Source organism: Halyomorpha halys, unplaced genomic scaffold (assembly GCF_000696795.3).
Source record: "Halyomorpha halys isolate HHAL.00 unplaced genomic scaffold, Hhal_1.1 Scaffold78.1, whole genome shotgun sequence".
In the NCBI taxonomy this organism is placed as follows: domain Eukaryota; kingdom Metazoa; phylum Arthropoda; class Insecta; order Hemiptera; family Pentatomidae; genus Halyomorpha; species Halyomorpha halys.
The window spans coordinates 1,176,071-1,200,734 of NW_027108467.1; the positions used below are offsets into that span (position 1 = coordinate 1,176,071).

The 24,664-nt window shown below is 30.7% G+C and overlaps 2 protein-coding genes across 3 annotated transcripts in view; one reads left to right on the forward strand and one right to left on the reverse strand.

Moving 5' to 3' along the window:
* Dp1 (satellite-binding protein 1 Dp1) overlaps positions 1-19,852 on the forward strand; it is a 50,310-nt gene extending 30,458 nt beyond the window's left edge. For both annotated transcript variants that reach the window (XM_067046799.1, XM_014439161.3), the window contains 13 exons: positions 1,165-1,337; positions 2,645-2,776; positions 3,486-3,632; positions 5,293-5,451; positions 6,733-6,867; positions 6,976-7,194; positions 9,128-9,263; positions 11,879-12,057; positions 12,999-13,127; positions 15,532-15,642; positions 16,623-16,820; positions 17,943-18,161; positions 18,719-19,852. In XM_067046799.1, the coding sequence (XP_066902900.1) occupies positions 1,165-1,337; positions 2,645-2,776; positions 3,486-3,632; positions 5,293-5,451; positions 6,733-6,867; positions 6,976-7,194; positions 9,128-9,263; positions 11,879-12,057; positions 12,999-13,127; positions 15,532-15,642; positions 16,623-16,820; positions 17,943-18,161; positions 18,719-18,937 (2,156 nt within the window). In that variant the 3' untranslated portion in view covers positions 18,938-19,852. The remainder of the gene's footprint in view (positions 1-1,164; positions 1,338-2,644; positions 2,777-3,485; positions 3,633-5,292; positions 5,452-6,732; positions 6,868-6,975; positions 7,195-9,127; positions 9,264-11,878; positions 12,058-12,998; positions 13,128-15,531; positions 15,643-16,622; positions 16,821-17,942; positions 18,162-18,718) is intronic.
* A 1,899-nt stretch (positions 19,853-21,751) lies between these two features.
* The window catches only part of LOC106692935 (ATP-dependent translocase ABCB1), a 52,911-nt gene continuing 49,998 nt past the window's right edge, over positions 21,752-24,664 (reverse strand). The window contains exon 27 of the mRNA XM_014439199.2: positions 21,752-22,012. Within this exon, the coding sequence (XP_014294685.1) occupies positions 21,824-22,012 (189 nt within the window). The 3' untranslated portion in view covers positions 21,752-21,823. The remainder of the gene's footprint in view (positions 22,013-24,664) is intronic.

Sequence of the window (24,664 nt, forward strand, 5' to 3'; positions counted from 1 at the left end):
ATACATAAAATAAAACATATCAAAAACCCTTTATACATCAAAATATACTATTTACTAAAAAAGAGCATATTATAATATATTATATCAATTTAGGTTCTCAATGAATTCCAGAATCTCTGTATCCTGATACGAAGCAATTGTTTCATGATTCTGCCTTTATTGATAATAAAAAACAAAACAAGAGTTAGGCATTTAACTATAATAGTGTAAATTAGAAGAAAATAGTTGACCGTGCGAAGTAGATAGTCCTAGAAGTAGGCAGTCAATAAAGGTACAAAATAGTAGAAAAACTATTTAATGTTGACCAATGTTTCCCCCCCACTTTGCAGGGCTTCTTCGGGGCTGATCCTGATTTAAAAAGGTAGAAAACTGAAAAAGTTTTCTAGTCATTAAATTCTACTAAAATCGACTTAATACAGATGAATGAAAAATACAACTTTTTTTTTTTATGAGTTTAGAATTCTTTAAACTTGCTGTGTTTTTTTAATGTGTGGATTATCTGCCATACAAGCAAAACAATGTTTATTAATACAGTAATGTGTAATAGATAGTTATTATGAAGAGTTAAGAAGATAGAAACACGAGAGGGGTTGGTGCACTGATTGACTTGTAGACTTGGCAACACTGTGAAAGCCAGAGTTGGGAAAAAAAATTAGTTATAGTTAAAACTTTTCGCTGAAATTGCCATGGATACGATATTTATTTATCAATGGTTCATTCATGAATAAGGGTCGTATCCATGGCGATTTTATCTGTTAGTTTCAACTGTAGCTAATTTTCACATATTTGTGATGGAAGCCACCTGCCATTGTATTTATCTTCGACTTAATTGTATCATAGTAGCAATAATATCGACTTAGTAGTATTACTTTTTTTCTATTTAAATCTAAAAATAAAATGTAGGCGTACATTATGAGGAAATTAACGGCCATTGTGCTATAAACCCATTATGAATTACAAATATTTAGTTTTTAGTACATATTATGATCATTTTTAAATTTTAAGGCAGATCATAGCTCTCGATTTTTTTCTCCCTGACAAAATGAAAAACTCTTAAAACTTAAATATATACATAAACATTAAATTGTACCTTAAAAATTTGTTTAAATACCTAAAGCCAATGTTGGTTTAGTTAATAATAAATGTTATTAATTTTTATTTTAGATCAAAAGAGTGACATTGTTAAGTTGAGAGGTGTAAAGGACGAGGTCGACAAGTGCCATAAGTATCTCATGAAGAAAGTTAAAGAAATAATTGAGAACAGCTATCAATTGGAAGTTCCTGCTTATGGCTGCCACAAATATATAATTGGCAAAGGTGGATGCAATATTAAAAAAGTAAGTTTTTTAAATTTAATTAAATCACTTTCAATATTTGGCGTATTTTATAAACACCAAATCAACACAAAAGTAGCAGTAATAAAAATGGTGTTTCATTATTAACATACATAATTTTGATCCATATTACTCTCAACTTTTATTCTCAAAAAACTCCAATGTTTCGGCCCTTAGGCCATTTTCAAGGAACTTTCAAACAATCATATAATAAATCATTAAAAATGGTGTTTTCAATAAGTCTTTAATAAAGTAGCACAAAATAAAAGTCATATTTACTTATAATCTTAATATTTTCTTGAGACTGGTAATTTTTTAAATAAATAATTCAAACTCTATCCATTATAGTCTCAAAACATTTTATTTCTCTAATACGTCCAACGTTTCGGCCAATCCGGCCATCTTCAGGGACAATCTACTACAAAACAGTTTCTATTACATGTATGATTCTACAAATAATTTAAAATACTTAACATTATTATTTATAATTTATCTTACCTCAATACCACTTTGAAACCATATAATTTAACAACTCTAAATTATAAATAATAATGTTAAGTATTTTAAATTGTTTGTAGAATCATACATGTTATAGAAACTGTTTTGTCGTAGATTGTCCCTGAAGATGGCCGGATTGGCCGACGCGTTGGACGTATAAGAGAAATAAAAAGTTTTGAGACTATAATGGATAGAGTTTGAATTATTTATTTAAGTCATATTTACTTTTTTATTGATTAGAATAAAAATAGATCACAATAATCACTCTTCTCCAAATTCCACCCTTTCTGACAGGACCAAAAATCTTTCAAAGATCAGAAGTCTATTTTCATCATGCTTCTGATTCATAAATCCAAAAACTGAGGGTTAAATAATCAACTGAAATAAACACTTATTCAAACCACAAACAAATTAAAGCATATTTTAACCAAAATAAAATAAAAATGTAAAATGTTTATATAAAAACTGTCCCAGTACCTAACTTTCAATGGCGCAATCTAGTTGTGCTTCAATGTACCGCTACAAGTAGAAGAAGCTTCTGTTTAAATAATTTATATTTGAATATTCATGGTCGCTTATTTTACGGAATCCCTTGTTATTCTATCCGGTGACTAAACATTTAAAGGAAAACCATGAAATCAATTTCTACTCTGTTGCATACTTAACCTTAGCATTTGATACAATTGTGATTGTTCATGAAGCAAAGCAAAGAATAAATGTGATTTGAATAAAAAGATTTTAATTAATAAAGCTAGTTGCATTTAGGTATTGTATATGTTGAAATTGAGTTTATAATAATAATTATTTTACAGTTGCGAGAAGAGACTAATACAACTATTGAAATGCTGTCGGAAGGTTCTAAAGCCGATTTCATCACTATTACTGGAAAAAAAGAAAATGTTGAAAAAGCAAAGGAAATGATAATGAAAATCCAAAATGAACAAGTTAGTAATTTTATTTTTTTTTTATGAAAAAAAATCTTAATAATTTGATCTTACCTTTTTAGTATACTATAGGGAAAATTATCGTCATCGTTAAAATATTCTTTTCTCATCATATTATTTATTTAGTGATTATCTTTAGATAGATTTGCTCTGTAATCTTCTTTTTCATCTTTACATGTTCTTAAGAGTTCTGTTGAAGATGAAAATCTTCAAGTCATAAATAACTAATTCCAGAGATTATTATAACCTTAAATGTTAACTGCTTCTTTTAATCATTGGATTACAATTAATTACTTTTCTTCTTCTATCTTCGAAAAAGAGCCAATCAGGTATCAAACAATGTTTTTATTACTTATAATACATCAGTGGTTCGGCTTCTAGGAGTCTGTCTTAAGTTTCGGAAAAATTACAAAGTTAAAAAAGAACTTAAAAGTTGATATTTTTAATTAACTAATTTAATTCTTTTACACAGAAGTAATAATTTTCAGAATCTTGAGAATGGCTCCTAGAAGAAGAAAATTTTGTGTATTATAAGTAATAAAACCATTATTGGATACCTGATAGGCTTCTTTCTGTTTAATTCAGTTATTAAATTAAAAGATTAATACAATTAGTTTATAAATAATATTTATTTTTAAATAGAAAGCCATAACTATTACGATCCTATAAATTATCATAACTCTTTACTAATTTATTGTTACTCTTATAGATGAACATAGTTCAAGAAGAAGTCGCTATTCCTCCCAAAATGTATAACTCTCTGATTGGCGCTGGCGGAAAGTTGATCCGTTCCATCGAAGAAGAATGCGGAGGTGTTAGCATCAAGTTCCCTCCTCAAGACAGCAAGAGTGATAAAGCAAGTCTCATTTGATTAACTTGATTTTATATGTTACTTTGCTTTCTTCCTATGCATTTAAAATTAATGTTTCTTTTAATCGCAACTAGAGAGAAAAGTTTTGCTTTCTAATTTACCATGTGCAGTGGATGTAACTTTAAAGTTTTCTTTTATTAGTAAAAAAAATAATTGAATTATTATTTAATTAACATGTTAATGGCATAAAACTAAGGGCTAGTTAAAACGTAGTTAAGTATTAGTATTTAAGTGCTAAATAGATGACTAAATTTTATCTTAATTTTAAGAAACTAAATATTTAGTATGTGCTCATTTAAGTTTAGGTATTATGCTCTTTTGTTAATTTTTTCTTTAACTCTTGGGAGCATGTCAAATTATATTAATTCCTCTACATCAATGATTATAAATGTTTGTTTCGGTAATTCATGCTTCTTAAATTCCACAAACATTCTTTCTTTAAATGCTATATGACTAAATTAGCTATAGTATCTTTCTTTCACTTTTATATTTAAAAAAAAAAAAAATCTAAAGCTCTTAATACCAACCGCTTCATCGTGTTTATGTATATAACTAAATTGTTCCTTTATATGTGTTAAGTGAAAAGCCCCGTCCACTAACTTAATCAAAAGTAAACAATTCTTATCTACTTTTTTCTAATTTCAACTTGCAACTTGTTACTTAAGTTTCTGTTTACTTGTGTTTAGTCGCTTCAAGTTAAGTTATTTAATTAACAACTCAATACTTCTAAACCAGCTCTAAGGCAAAGCTCACCTTAGAAGGAAGAGTAATCCGATTCCTTTCATTAACTTAACTTAACTTGGATTCTTACACCCAACTTTTTTCTAGATGAAAATGAATTTTGTCTGAAATAGGGAAAATGAATTTTGCAACTCCTTAAATTGTTCATGATTGATAATTCCTGTTGATATTCCACAGCTGTGATAAAACCCGTCAAATAATCTTTATTGTTATTTTCTTACCATTTTGTCACATATTTAATTTATCAGATAATGTATAATTTTTTAGTTATGCACAATTAATATTTAATTTTTATCACAATTTTCTTTCTACTGGATAAATCAAGGTTCCAATCGTTTCAAACCTTCTAGGACAACACCGAACCTTTTGAAAAAGAAACAGCTTGTAAATCGGTAAAGAACATTCGGAGACCTTAGATATTTTTAATTTTAAGGCTTGTACAAATAATTCAGGGGTGGCAGTTGCAGCGTGGTAACTCGCCTGTCCGCCTACCCAAAGGTTGCGAGTTCGAGTCCCTGTCCCTATCTGGGATTTTTCCAAGCATATAATTATACTATACTCACTCACAGCCTCCCCCCGGGCATATGGAGGGCCCATTAGCTAATGGGTGGCCCTTACAAAAAATAGACGTGGAAGTGACGAACCCATCCTTTGAAAACCACGCCATGAAACACGAGATATATTTCCAAAGTACATTGCACGAGGCCTTGGACCTCTATGGTCTGTCCTGCCAATAATAATAAAAATAAAAACATATAATTTACCATTGATGTCGAGAACTTGGTTTAGTATATGGAATTTCCAATGTTATTTATTGTATATACTCAATCTATGATGTTAATTATTTAATATTTCTTATTTATCGTGTAATAAATACTTAAAGAAGTTTTTTAAATAATTGCAGGTCACTTTACGAGGACCAAAGGATGACGTAAAGAAAGCCAAGCAACTACTCCTCGAGCAGGCATCTGAGAGGGAACTTCATAGCTACACCGCTGAAGTGAGAGCAAAGCCACAATATCACAAGTACCTTATTGGCAAATCTGGTGCTAACATCAACAGAGTAAGCAAAGTTATCTTTTAATATTAATAATACTAAATACTACCTTCATGAATATACATTAGTAATGTTCCCAATCGTAAAGTCAAAATTTCTTCCATTTGTTAATTTTGAAAAATATAAGTCAATATTTAAAAAATAAAATATTGAGATACTTAAAAATTGCTTGCAGTGTTAGGAACTATTAGTATTGTTAAGGTTGCTCACAGCATGTTGTTGAGTCAAGGCTTCAACTAACCATTTGCATCATAAGTATGCACACATTTTGCCGGGCCACTATCACCAGATCACATATATGTGAGCGCATTTCACTTAGGCATTTATCACTATAGCATATTATAAAGCAAAACATAACAAAATGTATCTAAGGAGAACTTTGCCCAATCTGAACCTGTGCTGGTTTGTGAAAAAAAAAATAATAAAATTCTGAATAAGAGTAATATCATAATAAATGAAACGGCTTTTATTGGAAACTTCTTGATACTTAATTTTTAAAGAAATACAATCTGGTTACATAAAAATATACCTTATGAATGTAAGCAAATCCCATGTTAGTGACATAAATAAAGACTGACGTAAGCAATTAAGGCCACCAGACCTGGTAATGCTGATGTTTCACTGGCTAATAGCTTCAGGGCAACATTTCCATTTAAATACAATTAAAATAAATTTTGGAGAACAAAGTTTTCACCTTTTTATGTGATGTAATGGGTTAAATGTACTAGTTCTCTCAATCTTGAGTTGCTGCCTTCCAGTTCCAGGTCTCGAGCAATCTTACCACACCATCCTCTCGATGAAGCTTATATCGGTTAACTCTTGTTGTTCCTTAAAGGCAGCCAGTTAAAAATTTTTTTTGGTATTTCGGATTTATCATATACCCAGCCTTCATGAGCCTATCAGTACATATAGTTGCGATTATATCCACATTAATTATGAGGGAATTTATTTCATTATTGGTCCTTCTCCAATCTCCTCCAATTGTGATTTGATCAAGGATAATATTGAAAATTATGCACTCTTGGACTAACAAATCCTGCTCACTTTTCTTAGTTAAGGTGGTCCATATCTGAGAACTGTAAAATAATTTTTTTTTTTTTTTAATTCTACATACTATCAGTTATTTATTTTACTGAGTTAATTTTTTTTTAAATTAAATTAAAAAAAAAAATTTAAACTCCTGAAACACACTATATGAATTGTCAATTTTTTTTTCTGATATTCATGTTTTGCCGATTTCTAGATGCCATTTGTTAGTAGTAAGTTGATTTTGCCATTATTTTTCAGATAAGGGAGAACACTGGGACAAGGATCATATTCCCTTCTGACCGTGACGATGATAAGGAACTTATCACAATCATGGGAAAGCAAGATGGGGTCGAGCAAGCCAAAGCAGAACTCTTGGCCGCTATTGAGAAAATGGTAAGCGACTATTTATATTTTGAATAAAGTTTTTAAATGTAAGAAAAAAAATTATATTTTGAATATGATTCATTTAATTTATTACTTTCTTTCTTCTTTGTTTTTAAGGATAATGTACTTGAATCAGAAATGGTCGTCGATCAGAAACATCATAAACATTTTGTTGCTCGTCGTTGCGAAGTGTTAAAACAACTTGAAGATGAGTTTCCCGGCGTCGCAATATCCTTCCCACGCAATGGCGTTAGCTCCGATAGGGTAACCATCAAGGGACCTCCGCAACATATTGAAACGGTCAAACAGAGGATTTTTGATATCATTAAAGACCTTGTAAGTAGTTTTTAAACAAATTTATATTTAATATTATTTCATTTTGCTAGATGACCAATAAATGTTCATTCCTATATTTATACTTAGTAATTTTATTACTAATATTGTCAAACTATTATTTTTTTAAATTTATAATATGCATAGGACTAGTATAAATTAAATTTCTCTATTAATCATAGTAGTGATTTATGATTTTTTTTTTTACTTTGTTATTTTTCCTTTATATATTTTAGCATTCTTTGAAACTTAGTTATTTCTTTTTCTTTTTTTTTATAAATATATATTTTCTCTCATGGACCGAATACAATTTGTTTTCCTTCAACACATATTAAATAAAATTTACGAACATAATGCATTTTAAATATAGTAATTCCAAGTAAACCACAATGGTTTCTATTCATCATCCTTCTATCCTCAATCCGCTAGTGTTCCTCTAGGTAGTATCCTCGGTCCCATCCTCTACACCATCTATACAGCTGATATCTTAACAAATCCTAACACTATCCTCACCATGTATGCCGATAACACGTGTGGTCGCAGTTAATAATAATCCTTTGATTGCATCCCAAACTGTCCATTCCCATATCAAACCCTCGAAGAATGGTGCCTAAATTGGAGGATTAAAATAAATCCCATCAAAACACCTTTACTCTTCGTCATAAACCAGTCGAATGCCCTACAGTATACTTTAATAATGTTGATCTTATCCCTGTTGAACAGATCTGCTACCTTGGATTACATTTTGATTAATGACTAACTTAAAATCCTCACACAAGACTGAAAAGACAGGAAACTGCATGTCAATTCCGACTATTACAGCACTTACTAGACAAACAGTCTAAACTTCCAATTCATTACAAAAGACTGATCTACATAACAATAATAGGGCCAATCTGGACATACTGAGTTGAGCTTTGGGGCTCCACTAAACCTTTGAATTCCTCTTGTATCCAAATCTTACTATTCAAAATCCTCAATGCTCCTTACTTTATCACAAATAAAATCATCCATAAAGACCTAAATGTTCCTTATGTAGCCGATCTAGCTTGAACCGGATATCAATCCTTCCATCATAAACTCCCTAACCACTCAAACCCATTAGTTTCTAACCTTGCTTCCTCTTTCATTCCTGACAATCTTCTGAGGTGCCTGAAAAGATGGCCTTAAGACCTTATATTGTAAAAATGTTTTTAGAGTGGTTCTTCCAATGGGTAGTTTCTCTGCATGCCTACATCATACCATTATGATCTTACTTCAAATTACTTGTATTTTTTTGCAGTTGTAAATGTCAATAAATAAATTTTAAAAAACAGTAATAATATCTATTTATAAAAATTTAATATAGGTTCGAATTCTAAGTAATTAATATTAAAAGTGTTACATATTGTTGGCTTACAAGTGGAACACATCAAGTCAAAATTTTCTAGTTTTGGGTTATTTGGTTTTTCCAGTGTAAAATGTTGAAAAGATTAAACTTCAAAGAATTTATTAATATTACATTCAAGTAAAATTATTATTTCCATAACATAAAAAAAAAATATGTATCTCAAATTCTTGGATTATCTCCAACGATTAGTTGTTTATTCACTACTGAATCCCTTTATTGCCAGAAGAATTTGAGAAAGTATTGTTTCATCTTTTTTTACCATTTTTACTCAACAAAGCTTAAATTTACCCTATAAATTCTTTATTTTTAAAATTTGTTAATTCGTATATACCTTACAAAATAAAAATTTGATTCGTAAATATTTCAATTTATTGACAAACCACCTTATTTCTGTTCTTGAAATTAATAATATTGTGTAAAGAACAAAATTTTCTTATTTATTTTCAAAAGAGTTTCTATAAAAAATATTTTGTATTCTCTCTTTAATAGAAAAATTTAGCTGTTTCATTTTTGATTTGGTCATTGTATTTTTGTTTTGTTTTTTAGGAAGAAAGAGTGACAATATATTGCGAGATTTCTCAAAAGCATCATAGAGCCGTGATGGGTAACAAAGGAAGCAAAGTTCAAGAAATCGAATACAGGTTCGATGTGAAGATAAAGTTTCCCGACAGGAATGCCAGAGGTTAGATAATTTATTTTAATAATTAGTTTATTTGAAGTTTTCTAGGTTACTATTATATTTTTCTGTTTTGATTAATAAAATTCGTAAGTATCAACTGTGGTTAATCCATCAGAGCATTACACCATTTTCTCTGAGTAATATTTGTTTTGGTTGAAAGTGTGATGAATACTGAAATGGGTTTATCTTTAGGTGGTAAAATACCGGTGTTTGGGTACGCTGACGATTGGGTATTATTGGGTGAGGAAAAGGAAACTATAGAATTAAATACAATTTCGTTGATAAACTCCAGTAAGAAACTAGGCCTTAAAATAAATTCATATCAAACAAAATATATGGTTAGCAGTAAAAAGGAGAGCAATTTCGGTGATATAGATATAGGAGGAAATACTTTTGAACAGGTAGATAGGTTTTGTAGTATTTAGGTTCTACAGTAACTAGAAAAAAACAAAATTGATGAGGAAATAAAAGCTAGGTTAAAGGTGGGAAATGCTTGTTATTTTTCAATTATGAAACTGCTTAGCCTCGCGGCTTCTATCGAAAAGCTTAAAAATTATAATCTATAAAACTATTATCCTTCCCACTGTTTTTATGGATACAAGATGTGGCCTCTAACACTAGGGGATGAACCGCTTTTTAAGATTTTCGAAAATAAAGTATTACGCCACATATTCGGACCGAAAAAGGATGAATTAATGGGAGAATTTAGAAGACTACTCCACACTGAATTAAGGGAAGTGCATCCGGTAAATATAATTCAGGTTGTAGGGTTTCGTAACGAGTGGATCTCTAAAATGTTAATAACCACTGAACCGACAAGTGTAAGTGCGTGGAGCAGACCGAAACGTAGATCAGAGGATTGCATTAAAACTGATTTAGTAGATTTAGATTTAGAGGTGCATCACTGGATAGATGTATACAAAGAACGATTGGTGGTATCGGCTTCGAACCTTTATTATTATTAATATTCATATTGGGTCAGAAATGGGAAAGAATATATAATCTCCTTTCTAATTAATAGGAACTTAAGAATCTAACCAATAATCTGTGATAAGTATCTTGGTCAAACTACGACACCTACAAGACGCTTAAATTATAATGTACCTGTTATCGTGCATTATATTGAAAACTGTAAATTTTAGTGCCTTAAAAAGCAGGGGGATCTCGATATCATCTTCTTTTGCGTCACCCTGCAGTGCCATATTAGAGAAGAGTTTCTTACCAGAATTGCCTCTGCTCTCGGTTTCTTTCCATGTTCCTGGTTTAGCATAGATTTTCCCAGTTACATATTATTTTTCTTATTGAGTTGTTTTCTTCCATTTTATCAAAATCCAAGACTCTGCTTAGTTTCTTCAAATGATATGTACTTTTTATAAGTGATTAGCCCAGCAAGAAAGACCTCATATCTTTGGGATAATTGGTGGTTGGGCTAGGCCCCCCAACCTCGGGTCTCCTCAGGGAAGATGGTTCTGAGGTGTGCCGTATAATATATTTTTGAATAACTGTAAAGTGTACTGTTGTGCAGCGTGAGGTCTCGGGAGTCTGGGGTAGCGTGTACTGTTATGCAGCGTGAGGGCTCGGAGCCTGGGGTAGTGTTATTCCCCACTAGCCTAACACTTAGACCAGTCTTTATGGATGAGCCTCGCTCTGACCACTATTAAAGTTTTGAAACCATTTTTTAATCACTTTATTTAAATTTGTATTAATAATTTAAGAATCAATAAAGGTAAATGGTCGCTTCTCTATGAAGTTTCTTTCATTTTCATACGTTTTTGAAAGTCTATATTATACCTAAAAACTGAAATATACTTGTCAAAATCTATATCATACCTAAAAACTGAAGTATACTGTAAAATTTATATAGTGATAATACCAATGGTGTTGAAGTAATATTAAAAATGTATACTTTTTTATCTCTGATTTATTGTATAGAATTAATTTAATTTAATCTCATACTTTTAAATAAATTCAATTTAATGGCTTAATTATATATAATGTGAAGCACTGTATTATATATAAAACGATCAACAGCAAACTGTTGGGAATATTGATTATAAACATCACTAATACTCTCGGAAATAAGTTTTATACTACAGACCTCTTAAAAGCCTCTTATCGTAGTACAGTAGTATATATTTGAGCAGGCAACAATACAGATATATTCTCGTCGTGCCAGCCTCAGGGGGCCTCTGTTTTTATTGAGAATGATTTGCTACTGAACACATCTCCTTTAGTTCCCAGCTGGATGACGGTTAGATGAAATGACATTTATAGTAAATTATTTTCTTTATCTTTTTTCTGAAAAGAAGTAATATATTTCATAATTTTTGTCCTGTTTATTTTTGTTATTAATATAGATACATATATTTGTTATAAAAGATTGTTTATTTATTTATGTCTTCTTCATTTTACCTTGAGTTTTTTTTTTTTTTTTATTATTATTTCTAACTCTGAAAACATATTAATTAACATAGTTTACCTGTCAGGAAGCAAGTTTTTATTGAGGCACTCGGTACTGGTAAAAAATGTTCTTTAAAAACATGTTCTTTATTTTTATTGATACTTTTTTGAAAACTCATTTCAAAGATTAATGAAAATTTTAAACTTTGTTTGAGTAGAAGATGCTGGTGGATATGGAGATGGCGAATTGATCGAAAACGTTGAACATCCAGTTATGAACGGGGACACAAACGGGCCTGGCCCATATCCTGGTGATTTGATTAGAATTACTGGCAAACCTAGTAACTGCGAGGAAGCTGCCAAGGCGCTGAAAGAGAGCGAACCAATTGAGTACTTGGTAATGAATAATGATTTTCTATATTTATTGAAATTATACTTGAATCTTGTCTATAATCCATTTTTTTATTTAATACCAGATCTGGCTGGTGGGGGCCTTACATGGTTAATATAAAATGTATAATTCATGTTCATTATTTTTTAAATGTCTTTGTATCACATATATGTAAAAAAATAAAAATGAAACATAAAAGAGCAGCTTTCAGGACTTCTCAGTAAGTTCTTGCCGAAACCTCTTACTGTTCTCCATTTGACAACATTCCATTTCATATATTGGATTCTTGTTTGCTTCTAAGTGAAGGTGCTTAGCAAAAAATGATTAGAATCAGAATCTTGTTAACTTACTGTTATTCAATTTAGTATAAAATTAATATTAATATTAAATTTCATTTGAATAATATGTTTTTCAGGTTAAAAGGATCAACAAAATCATTTTATTTTTCTATATTATTTAAACTCCTAAAAAAAATTTGAGGTCATAAAGTTTAAAGTGATCAACACTCTGAAAAGAGATGAGCGAATTTTGCCATTTTGCACCATGATTCCTTCCTGGTCCTTGTTTGACTGAACCACTTTTAAATAAGACCAATTGCTCTTAAACGATGTTCTTTGCAATAAAGAATATAGAGTATATTTGTAATGAATTTATTCTTGCTTAGTTTATTATAAGCTGATATTGCTGAAAATAAATGTTAGCTGCAAAAATTTGAGATAAAATTAAGATTTTTAATATATTTTTAGGGAAAACTGTGGATCAGAAAGTTGAAATTCGCAATGAGCATTGCGGAAAACATAAATTAGTAAATTTTCAAAATTATAACAAAATTTTCCACCTTGTCGTCCTTAGTTGACTGGACTATTAGTAGTAATTCATTATGTTGAATGTGGAAATACATAATTTTTCTTAAACATTAAATATAATTAACACAATATGTTTTACAGATGGATGTTCCAGCTGAATATCACAGAGGCATTATTGGACCGAAAGGACAAAATGTCCGAGATATGATGAATTTATTTGATGTTTACATTGACATACCGCCCAATAATGCTCAGCAGGAAACCATTAAGGTATGATTTATGAGTGAATATTCTGAGGTTGTGTGTGATCATTTATTTAGCTCTAAAAGTTTATGTTGTATAAGGAGTTCCAAATAGATTTTGATTATTCTTCCGAAATTCTTTTTGCTTGAAATTTTAAATTATTTTTGCCAAATATGCATGATGGCGTACAAATATATAGTAAATTCTATTTGCTTGTTGTAAAAATCACTGTAAAATGTAAATAAGAAGAAGAGAATAAAGTATAAATAATAACTACAGTAATAAATAATAAGAACAAAATACATAGGAAGGGTAATACTGAGTAAAATAATAGATTAAAATGAAAGTTAAAACAATTATATTAATAACTAATAGAAGGAAAGAAATAACGAAGAAGAAAATAAGGTAAGCTTATAATGGGATTTTAAATAATTAAATTAATTTAGTATTAAAATAAATAAATTCATTTAGTGTAGGTAAAATGGGCAGTATGGTCCGACTGTATTAAATAAATTAGTGCAGGTAAAGTAGTATGGAAGGGTTGTTAATAAATAAATAAGTTGTGGTATTCATGATGTGTTAAATGTAAAATGTTTTACCATGTTAAATGTTGTAAGTATAGGATTGTGAGCAGCCTTATTTAAAATCATGTTAAATCCATAAGAGCTCCTAGCGGATTTTCTGAGCAACTTGTTTTATAACCTTTCCCTCCAAAACTTCATGTTATTGTTTACTTCTAAGTTCTGATTAAAGTAATTTATTACAACATGCCTAAAGTGGAAGTATGGCCCCACAGTGCCTTGTTAATCGATCTTCTAAATTGTGAGGAAGACAATCAAGATGAGGTAATTGACAACTAATTATTGTCATATATTGCTTTATTAATTATAAAAACATCTAAAACAATACTATCACAAACTACATGCAAGTAAATATGTATAAATACTACATTACTTTTTACATTGATTGTTACTACGATAACAAGCTCTGCTGGTCTGTTGCGTGCGTCATTCTTCATTTAACAGACCTAGTAAGGCGCTCCACTATGTTAAATGCTACATCGTTTTAACTTGGTGAAAGAAGGAAATATTTCTCCATTTAACATGTTAAACTAAAGATCATGAATACCCTTAGTGTAGGTGGTAAAATTGGGAGTATGGTGGAATAGTAAATAAATGAATAAAGTAATTTAGTATTAAATAAATAAATTTAGAATAGTTAATGTTGGTTGTATTTTAGGATTTTAAATATATAAATTAATTAATTATTTAAATATATTGTAATAATTTTATAATTATTAAAAAATAAAATAAAAGGAATTTTGATCGATTTTAAACTTATTTCAAATATAAAAGATAATTTGGGTTCAAATTAAGAATTTTAATACTAAATAAGTAATAGTATTTTATTTAAATTTATAATATAAAAAGACTCTTAATCTCAGGGCGGATTTCTAGGCAATCAGAAAAACAGACACTTTTACTATTAACTTAATTAAATTAATATCTCTTTTACAATTGTATTTAAATTTAGGTTAACAAAACTAACCAAGTTCACAATCTTCTTTTGATGATTCCTGGTATCTTCTTTGTTTCTAATGTTATTGTCCTAGCGTCCAAAATGGCTTCCTACTCTTGCTGGACAAGTTGCCTCTCTTACAAACAATGGCTTCCAAGTTTTCCCGCTTCCAGCCGAAGTGCGTCCTCTCACCAGGCAATCCAAACTCAGAATGCCCATCTCCTCTCCTCTATCTTTGATGTTTACTGATCAATCCAAAATAATCGATTGTGTTACAATTGCTCCGCATTACTGTTAGTGATGCGAACAGTCTATTGACAATTGTTATGTTTTTCTATTTCTTCTTTGATTTTTCTTTATCTATAATTACTGTATAGAAACAACAAAGGTTGAAAAACTTCAATCCATCTTAACACAACCAACCCAACGAACACTTTGGAAGGACGCGGACCGCCATCTTTCTTGTTTTGAAGCAACGTATTTCTTTTAGACAAAGAAAACTGGTTAGCTTGCTTTTTGATTTAAAATAACAAATAACAATATTAAAATGATACATAAAATAAAACATATCAAAAAACCCTTTATACATCAAAACATACTATTTACTCAAAAAGAGCATATTACAATATAAATAAATTTAGTATAGGTAAAGTACATAGCATGGCTGAATTAAAAATAAATTAGTCTTAAAATATATAGATTTAGTGTTATTAAAGTAGTTAGCATGGCAGAATTGTGAATAAATGAATTAATTTGGTGTTAATTTAACAAATTGAATTAGTATAGTTGAAGTAGATAGTATGATTGGGTAGTTAATAAATATATTAATTTAGTAGTATAATAAATTAATTTAGTATTGAAATACAGAATTTTTTTTTAAAAAAAAAGTATTCAATTAAATTTCTGTCTTTAGATAATTGGAGCTCCAGCAGCCGTCGAAAAAGCGAAGGAAGGAATTCACGATGAGATGAGAAAGATTGATGAAGAAAAAGAAGACAGAAAACTGAAATCATTTAAACTTACTGTAAGTTTTTTTTATTTATTTTTTTATTCTTTCTTAACAATTTAGCTTTAGTTCAAATATTTTTGTTGTGAATTTTCCAGTTTTGTAACATTTTTTAATAGGAAGAATCGGTATAATGGAGGGAATGAGTTGCTATAATAAGTGAAGGCAAAAATGCGGCTTTTATTTTATTGGACCACCCTTGAGGCAGAGATGGGCAAAAATTAGTTATAGTTGAGACTAGTTGCTAAAATCGTCATGGATACGATATTTATTTATCAATGGTTCATTCATAAATAAGGGTCGTATCCATGGCAATTTTCATTTTTAGTTTCATCTATAGCTAATTTTCGGCTTGTCTTGTCCTTTTAAATGTTTTCGGCTATTACGTTTGATTTACTCTATTTACGCATAAGATAAGCGAAATGAAAAGAAAAATGCGTAAATATGAGCAATGTAAGTTGTAGATGATAAAAATTCATATAAATAATACTACATAACCTATTAATTAATTGTTGTTCAAGAATATTTATCAGAAACTTTTAAATTTAATTACCTAGACACATAATGTCTTTATAAAGATTTATTTGTGCTATGTTAAATCAAAAATAGACTGCTGTTGTAAAATAACAAGATTTGAAACTACGCATTTATACTGGATTGATAGATTATTAAAATATACCATCTTAAAATAGAGTTAATTATTGGATCCAAAGGTCGACAAAACTTTTTAATTAATTGAAACGCAGAGAACACAAATATTCATCTAAAACAATACAAACCGAAAACTAACGTGTGAATGCAGCACAAGTGCCCTCAAACCGCAAATTCTGGCCAACTTGTACCAGCCAATCCAAATAACCCGTTGTCCTTCCCTTGGCACATGCGCAAATTTGTCATTGTTTAGGTAATGTGATAAGACACCCTTAAAACGTCCATTCTTTAAAATCCAAGTTATGAAATTATGACTTAAATACTAATATTTTTTAATATTTTTGTAGCTCGAAGTCGATCCAGATTACCATCCAAAGATAATTGGCAAAAGGGGCATCGTTATTACCAAAATACGAGAAAAACATGGCGTTACGATCATGTTCCCAAGGCGCGGAGATCCTGATGAAAACATTATTACGATCCAAGGTTATGAGGATAAAGCTCATGCAGCTAAAGAAGACATATTAGCTATTGTGAATCAACTGGTAAGATTATTATTATTTTTTTAAATATATAATCATTTCAGTGTACTTTTAGTAATATAAAAAAGGCCTAGCAAACCTGAACTTTCGATGTGGAGACCATCGATCGTTATCTTCATGTATTTGTTAAGTGACACTTCAGTCAACCACTTGGAAGTTTACCTGTTTGGCAAATATTAATTAACTTTTTAGGGATCCATTTGTTACCAAGCCGAACAACTTCACATGTCCACCTCTTTTGCTGTATTATATTTACTAGGTGCAGTTCCATCAGTTCAGCGTGCAGTACTTTATTTTCAAAAACCTTGGGGCACTGTTCCTCCCTTAATGTAAGAGTCAATGTTTCTCATCTGTCAAGAACAGTAGGAAGGATAATAGTTTTATAAATTCCAACATTTTTGTTTCTGAACAGAGGGCAGAGCTAAGCATTTCGAAATTAAAATTAACAAGCATTGCCCACCTTTAACTTTCCTTTTATTTCATTATACCTCATCAATGTAGTTTTCGTAGAAACTAAATACTTAAACCCCTCTACCTGTTCAAATGTATTTCTTCCATTATTTATATCATTGACATTGTTGCCATTTTTGCTGCTAACCATTTATTTTTTATATTATTGATTATCTGCCCACATGTATTTTACCCCCTTCTCATATTTTGTTTTTCTCTTATTTAGTTTTATAGTTCGCTCATCTTCGCCCAATAATACCAAATCATCAGCATAGCCATGCATGGATATTTTATCAAATAGAATCTTTGAAATAGTTATTAGAAACAAACTAGAGAAAAGTGCATCACGGTGTATACCAGTCAGGAATTAACCGTAAAATCGTACCTACATTTCTTTTTAAAATTTAGTCATATTGTCACTTAATTAATATTATTTTGTTATTATAAGACAAACACATATATGAAGTGGTGGGATATAAATTGTTGAATGGTTATGTAATAGTCAATATTTTTGTGTTGAGCATTTTTATTTTGTTAATAGTGCATCTAAATAGAGAAGTATTTATTCAGTTAATGAGTAATACTCAGTTTGATTTACTGTAGTGATTATTTTCTTTTTGAACTTTAAATGATTTATATGTCTAATTATAGTTCTTTCTTTTTTTTTTCCCTTAGAATGAATTGACTAAAGATGAAATAGAAATTGATAGTCGTGTACATTCTCGTTTAATTGGAGCTCGTGGTTGGTCAATCAGGAAAATTATGGAGAAGTTCCAAGTGGAAATCAAATTTCCACGCAGTACTGATCCAAATCCAAACCTCGTGACTATCATTGGTCAAGATGAGAATGTTTTGGATGCTAAAGAACACCTGAGATCATTGGAAGATGAATATGTAAGTACTTTTAATACATATGTATTTTATATAATTTATTTATTTACATTTATAATAGTCTAAAGCTGTGGTCCCTGACCAGGTTCCACGATCCTCTTCCTTGCCTTGCCTAGCTCTTGCTGAGAGGACGGTATTTGACACATTGGTTCAAATCTAGGGGTTCCGCCAATTACCTACTTATACCAAAAGGGTTCCGTAATTTTCATACTAGTACCCGAAGGGTTCTGCCAGGGGGTTCTTTCTTTCCAAATGTATTTGAAAAATATTTTTTTATTCTTTTTTTATATACATATACACTGTCTTCTTCGTGTCAGGAAAATGGGGAAGTGTTGGTAATGTGGTTTTAATTTCTTTAAAATATACCAGGTCTAAAAATTTTATAACTAAAAATTTGCATCTTTTCAATTTCATTCATTTCATTTTTTAAAATACTGCAACTGTATATTATGCAAAGAAAAATTTTAAAATTTGTTAAGTTGTGTATAGCTAATATTAATATGGATATTATATTTTATTACATGTATTGATGTAGCTTTTATGTCTGTTTTATTATATAGTTGGATGATGTTGAGGAGCAAGAAATGCGGGAGGCTCGAACCAATCCGCTGCGAGGCAATGACTCCGGCTCTGGCGGGGGCAATGCTGCTGGCGCTGCTGGGTTCGTGGTGAAAGGCGCCCCCTGGGAGGTGCCTGACACAGCTTCTACTCAGGAGTTCCCGACATTTGGTGCTCCAGCGCCGGGCACCCCCGCTCCATCCTGGGGCCCCAGGCGCTAGCTATCCAAGTTCCCTGTTCTTCCTAATCTATTGCTAACCTCTACCTTCTCTTAAATAGCCTTGTTATGTACCTTATTAATCACAATAAGTAAGAAAAAAATGTTTAAAAAACGAAAAAAAAAAAATAGTAAAATATCTACTAAAAGAAATGAACTAAAATGGACACTTTGAACTTTTCCACTGCTTGCTGAATGGAAACGACCTTTGGCAGTCAAACGGACGAATAAAATTGAAATTTTGGCTGAATAAACGTAAACTGAGAATCTTTTGTTGCCTTATTATTTTATTTTTCCTTCAATAGTGCAATATGTCGAAAGTAATTCAAATTAATTGCAAAATAAAATATTCTAGGAAAGAACATACATTTGTTTAAAGTTTAAACTTAAAAATATTTGTTATATGAATGATAATCATCTCTTGATAAAGGGAACTGTAACATTCTATTGTATCCAAATGATATGTAGAAATTAGTTGTTACATATAAATCATCTTTCATATCACATCTGTAAGTGTATTGGTTTATATATATATTATTTGTTGTATTTTTTTTTTTTTTTAATTATAGATTATATATGTGTATGATTTATAAAGAAAGATATAAAACAAAAAAAATATAAATTTGTTATCAAATGAAACAGACTGAAGGGTATATTGTATTATGGTGAAATTTATAGCGCTTTATATATATAGTAAGTTTTTCTGTATATATTTACACATAGACACACTATATATTTAATGTGAGTGTGTGTATGTGTGTAGCGCATTAGTTTTTAATCACAGTGAAGAAATTCACCAGGGCCGTTTAATATTGTATAATTGTTATGAAGACAATATTTTTTAACAAGAAAGGATATCTGGGGCCTCTGAAAGGTTGGATATTGAAATAAATTAAATAAATGACCAAAAAATTGAAAATGTTTTTTTTTCATTTAACCTCATTCATCAATAGTTCAAATTAAAGATATGTTGTTTAACTGTTTAGAAATCTTTACTTCGATCATTTTGTATGTTCTTTCTATAGGGACCCCTATATGGTCAGTCGGAACAACATTCATCATCCAAACCCAGACTGTTATCTCATATCTTTAGAGTAAGGATATTGTACCAAGTTTATTGATTAGTAATAAATAATTAGCTTGTTTGGTCATTTTTCTATATACTGCATGTACGGTAAAGGAAATCATATATCACGTATGTATATATTATATTATATATGCAATAATAATAATATTTTATGAAGGTAAATTGGTAACTGGTAAACACGTAATGGCTTTAGAAAAGTAATTCAATAATAATATTTTTTAGGACTCAACTAATTTGAATTAATATTAATAATTTTGGATAATATCTATCATTGATTAAAGTTATTACATGAAAAAGAGGCATGAAACATAGCAGAAATAATGTTGGATTATCGACTTACCTTCATTAATGAAGAAATGGAAGAAAAATTAATATAATGTCACTCAGCTAGCAGTTTCTAGAGATTCTCACTAAAGACTTATCGAATAAGAGTCTTGAGGCTTTGAGTTTCCTACGTTCTATATTAATGTGGAGGTAAAGTGTGGAATATGTTTCAATGGGCGTTCAACACGTCAAACTAAAGAGTAAAGAGGCATAATTATGAATATTTTTTCCTTAGTCTTGCTAATCAAGTGTTATAATTATTGCTATATGTTTCTGACTATTGTGGAAATGCTAAAATTTATTTTATAGAACAGCCATGAAACAAATATTGGCTTAACCAGGTAGGAGTTGAACTAAACACTTGTGCAGAGCAGAGACAAATCTATCCCAACACAAATTATCGCAATAAACAGAGCATTGATGCATTTTATTCACTTATGGATTATATAGTATTGCATATTATTAAAATCGTGGAGTTTGGGTTTTTATATACATTTAGAAGTCCCCCATAATGGTGTTTGTAAATGTGAACAGCCATACTCAAAAACGTAGTTATATGAATGGGAAATTAGATTTTATAGCAACTTTTTAGACAAAATTGACTAACTAGAAGTGCCACTTAATGTAATTGATTTTGCACATTTTTACTTTTTCCTCTAAAATCTAAGACTATGCATGATCTTTAGTAAAAATTGAAATTTTGTCCGATTGTGCTACTTGCAAGTTCTGTATATTATAGGGGTATTCATGATGTTGTGTTGAATGTTAAATGTTATAACTATAGGATTGTGAGCAGCCCTTTGAGTGAAAAGTGGAATTTGTGTGAAAGTTTAGCTTATAAAATGAAATGAAAAAATGACTTAATTCTGGGACTTATGTCCCCTAAGAATAATTACATGGTTCATATAGTGAGATTTTTATCTGGCGAGCATTTACAAATTTTCAGATAGTAGAATGAAATTACATTGTTTTTTTTCTCAAATGTATCACTAAAATTATCCGCTCTGGTTTAATAACAGGTATATGAATACCACAAACACACGAAAGAACTGAGCTGTCACAACAAAAATGGCGGCGATCTCAACTGGTCTATTGTGAGACGTCATTCTCCATTTAACAGACCAAGTAACAGACTCTCAGCCATGTTAAATGTTATTTCGTTTTACCACGGTAAAAGAAGCCAATTTTTTTCGATTTAACATGAGTTTTTCCATTTAACACGCTTTAACATGTTAAACCAAAGATCATGAATACCCCTTATATACCTCTATGTAAGCAGAGATGGGCTTTATAGCTATTAGTTTTAACTATAGCTAATTTCTACACATCTCTGTATGTAAGTCAAAGTAATGATATATTATGCATAGGTGGTACTGGATTCTCGAAATGTTATAAAAACCATTTTTATTTAGTAGAAAATAATATATTAATTTATTCTAAGATAGCAAAATATATACAGGGTAATTACTATAATTAAAATTATTGATATTTTATAAGTTCAAAATACAGCCCGCCGAGTTTTTTCAGTTCTTCATGAGTTCCTTTCTCGGCAACCTTTCCTTTATGGATGACTGCGATGACATCTGCGTTCTGTATCGTTGACAGTCTGTGAGCTATGACAATGCTGGTACGGCCTTTCCGTGCCCTGTCTAAGGCTTCTTGTACGATCTGCATAAAGCAAATTTATTATAATGATGTATTTATTGTTGACCGCACATTCAAGGTGAGATGGTCGGGGGTGCGGTCAGTAGGGAAGCCATGAACAAAAGTAAGTGAGATTTGTTTTATTTGTGCTTAAGTTTCAGGACTTGAAACAAAAAAGAGATAGAAACCATAATATAGTGGACAAAATAACAACAGTATAACAAGAAATCAAAAATACAACAAATAATAACCTTACCTAAATACTGTTGGAAGAAGTATAATGGAGGGGATAAGGTGGCAGGAAATGTGAAATTAAAAAGACGGGCCTTGTGATGGGCCCAGGGGCATGGCAGAGGAATAGGATCCAATCAATGGCTGCCTTTTAGATTACAACAGCAGACGTTCCCATTACCTTCAACCCTCCAAGGGCATAGCCCTTTTTGACTCCACTTTTGCTTTAAAAAAGAGTTCCACCTTCTGTATATATTGGGTTGTAAAATAAGTTCGTAGCGTTTTTCACTGGTGATTTCAATAAAAACTTCAGATTCTTGTAAATATTTTTAATCAATTATATATGACCCATTTTTATCTATTACATGTTGCCATCTTTCAAGTATTTTTTTAATTCCGTCCTTCCAGATTTTTGCGCAACGAACTCCTCTATGTGCCTTTTGCAGTCCTCGAGCGAATTAAAGTGTTTTCCGTTAAGATAGTTTTGAAGGGCCCGAAATCTGTTGGGGCAAGGTCTGGTGAATAGGGTGGGCGGGGAATGGGGGATCACACTTCCTTTTCGGAAATAAAAAAATTATTAAATGAAGAAAATTAATTGTTTTCTCTTCTATTTTTATCACGCAAAATACCACTTAAAGATAAGGAATCTCGGCTGAAACTGATGCATAAAGGCACCATAACTAATCCTTTTTTAGAATGTGTGAACATTATTGACCAAGTAAACACGATTTTATAAACAGAAAGGATTAAATTGAAATATTGAAAAACGCTACGAACTTATTTTACAACCCAATACTTAATATATTATAACCTTTACTGTAATCACCAGGGGGGAGGGGCATAACCTTACTTTCCTAGCAAAAATGATACTAAGGGGTGAGGATTGGCCACGCCCCTTGAAGGCAACTTTACATTGTAGTTAATATGAATTTCGGTCAGTAATTTAATTATCTGCAAAACCGTTCATTTAATGGCTAATGTGAAGATAGTAGAAGTTGTAGTGAATGTTATTTCCAATAATTTGGTATATTTCTAATGAAAATTCACTTAGCGGTTCTCATGAAATCCGTGCTTCTTTCTCTGTTTTGGTCAGCCTCATTTCATTGTGAATATTAAAGATACCAAAATGTATTTACTGTTTTAAAAAGTAAGGAGTAAATGTAAAATTGAATTAACTTGATGAATTTTCAATAAATGTTTTCAAGAACAGTTAATAAAAAAATTATTTCTTTTAAGTAAAACATTAAAATATAAGGTTTGATAAAAATAAATAATGGAGAAATTTGTTACAAAAAAAAAATGAATACAGTAAACATTAATTTTTAGAATATGTAATATTTATAACAAAAAGTGACTGAGAATTAATAGTAATTAAAAAATACATCTATAACAAAATGAAAGTACAATTTGAATAACTACCAACTTTTTTTTTAATCCCCTAAGTAGCCATATCTGGTAGCTTTCAAATAGGGCGTACTATGTGCAACGCCCACGAAAGGAATAGGACCCCGCCTTCTGTCGTCACTTAGAACAGTCCTCCCTACATCATACTGCTTCCTCCAAGGTAACAACAACGGTTTCCTAATTGACGCCATTTTTAATATAAACCCTCAGTTTACAACTAGCGCAAATATTGAAACGGTTGTTGGTAGCAAACTCTTAATATTTAAAGACTTGTCTGTCAACTCTCAATCCTCAACCGTCAGATATGGCATATAGTATAGGGTTTTTTTTTAAGCCCGATAGAACTTGAAATTGTAAAAAATAACACAAAAAATTAAATTGTAATCAAAAATTTTTTTTTATTCGAAAGATCAATACGTGACATTAACATTTAAAAATGATTTCGGGCATATGGGCACCGCGGCTGTTCTTGACGAAGCGCATTCTGTAAAATTGTGTTCAGCGATGAGGCGCATTTTTGGCTTAACGGGTTTGTTAATAAGCAAAATTGCCGCATATGGTCGTGCGATTTGACACCTCTCGATTATTTCCTGTGGGGCTACGTGAAGTCACTGGTTTATGCTGATAAACCAGCAACAATTGACGCCTTGGAGGCCAGCATTGTTCGTGTTATTCGTGACATACGGCCAGCAGTGCTCGAAAAAGTGGCCCAAAATTGGACGTCCAGAATGCGCTTCGTCAAGAACAGCCGCGGTGCCCATATGCCCGAAATCATTTTCAAATGTTAATGTCACGTATTGATCTTTCGAATAAAAAAAAAATTTTGATTACAATTTAATTTTTTGTGTTATTTTTTACAATTTCAAGTTCTATCGGGCTTAAAAAAACACCCTATATAATGGTTGCTATGCCAACGAAAGGATTAGACCCGTCCTTCTTGCGTCACTCATGTTGGAAGTGTATTCCTTCCTCAAAGGTTGACACAGCATCTGGCATATGCTATTATAATCTAATAACAGTATTTAATAAATGGCATCGGCG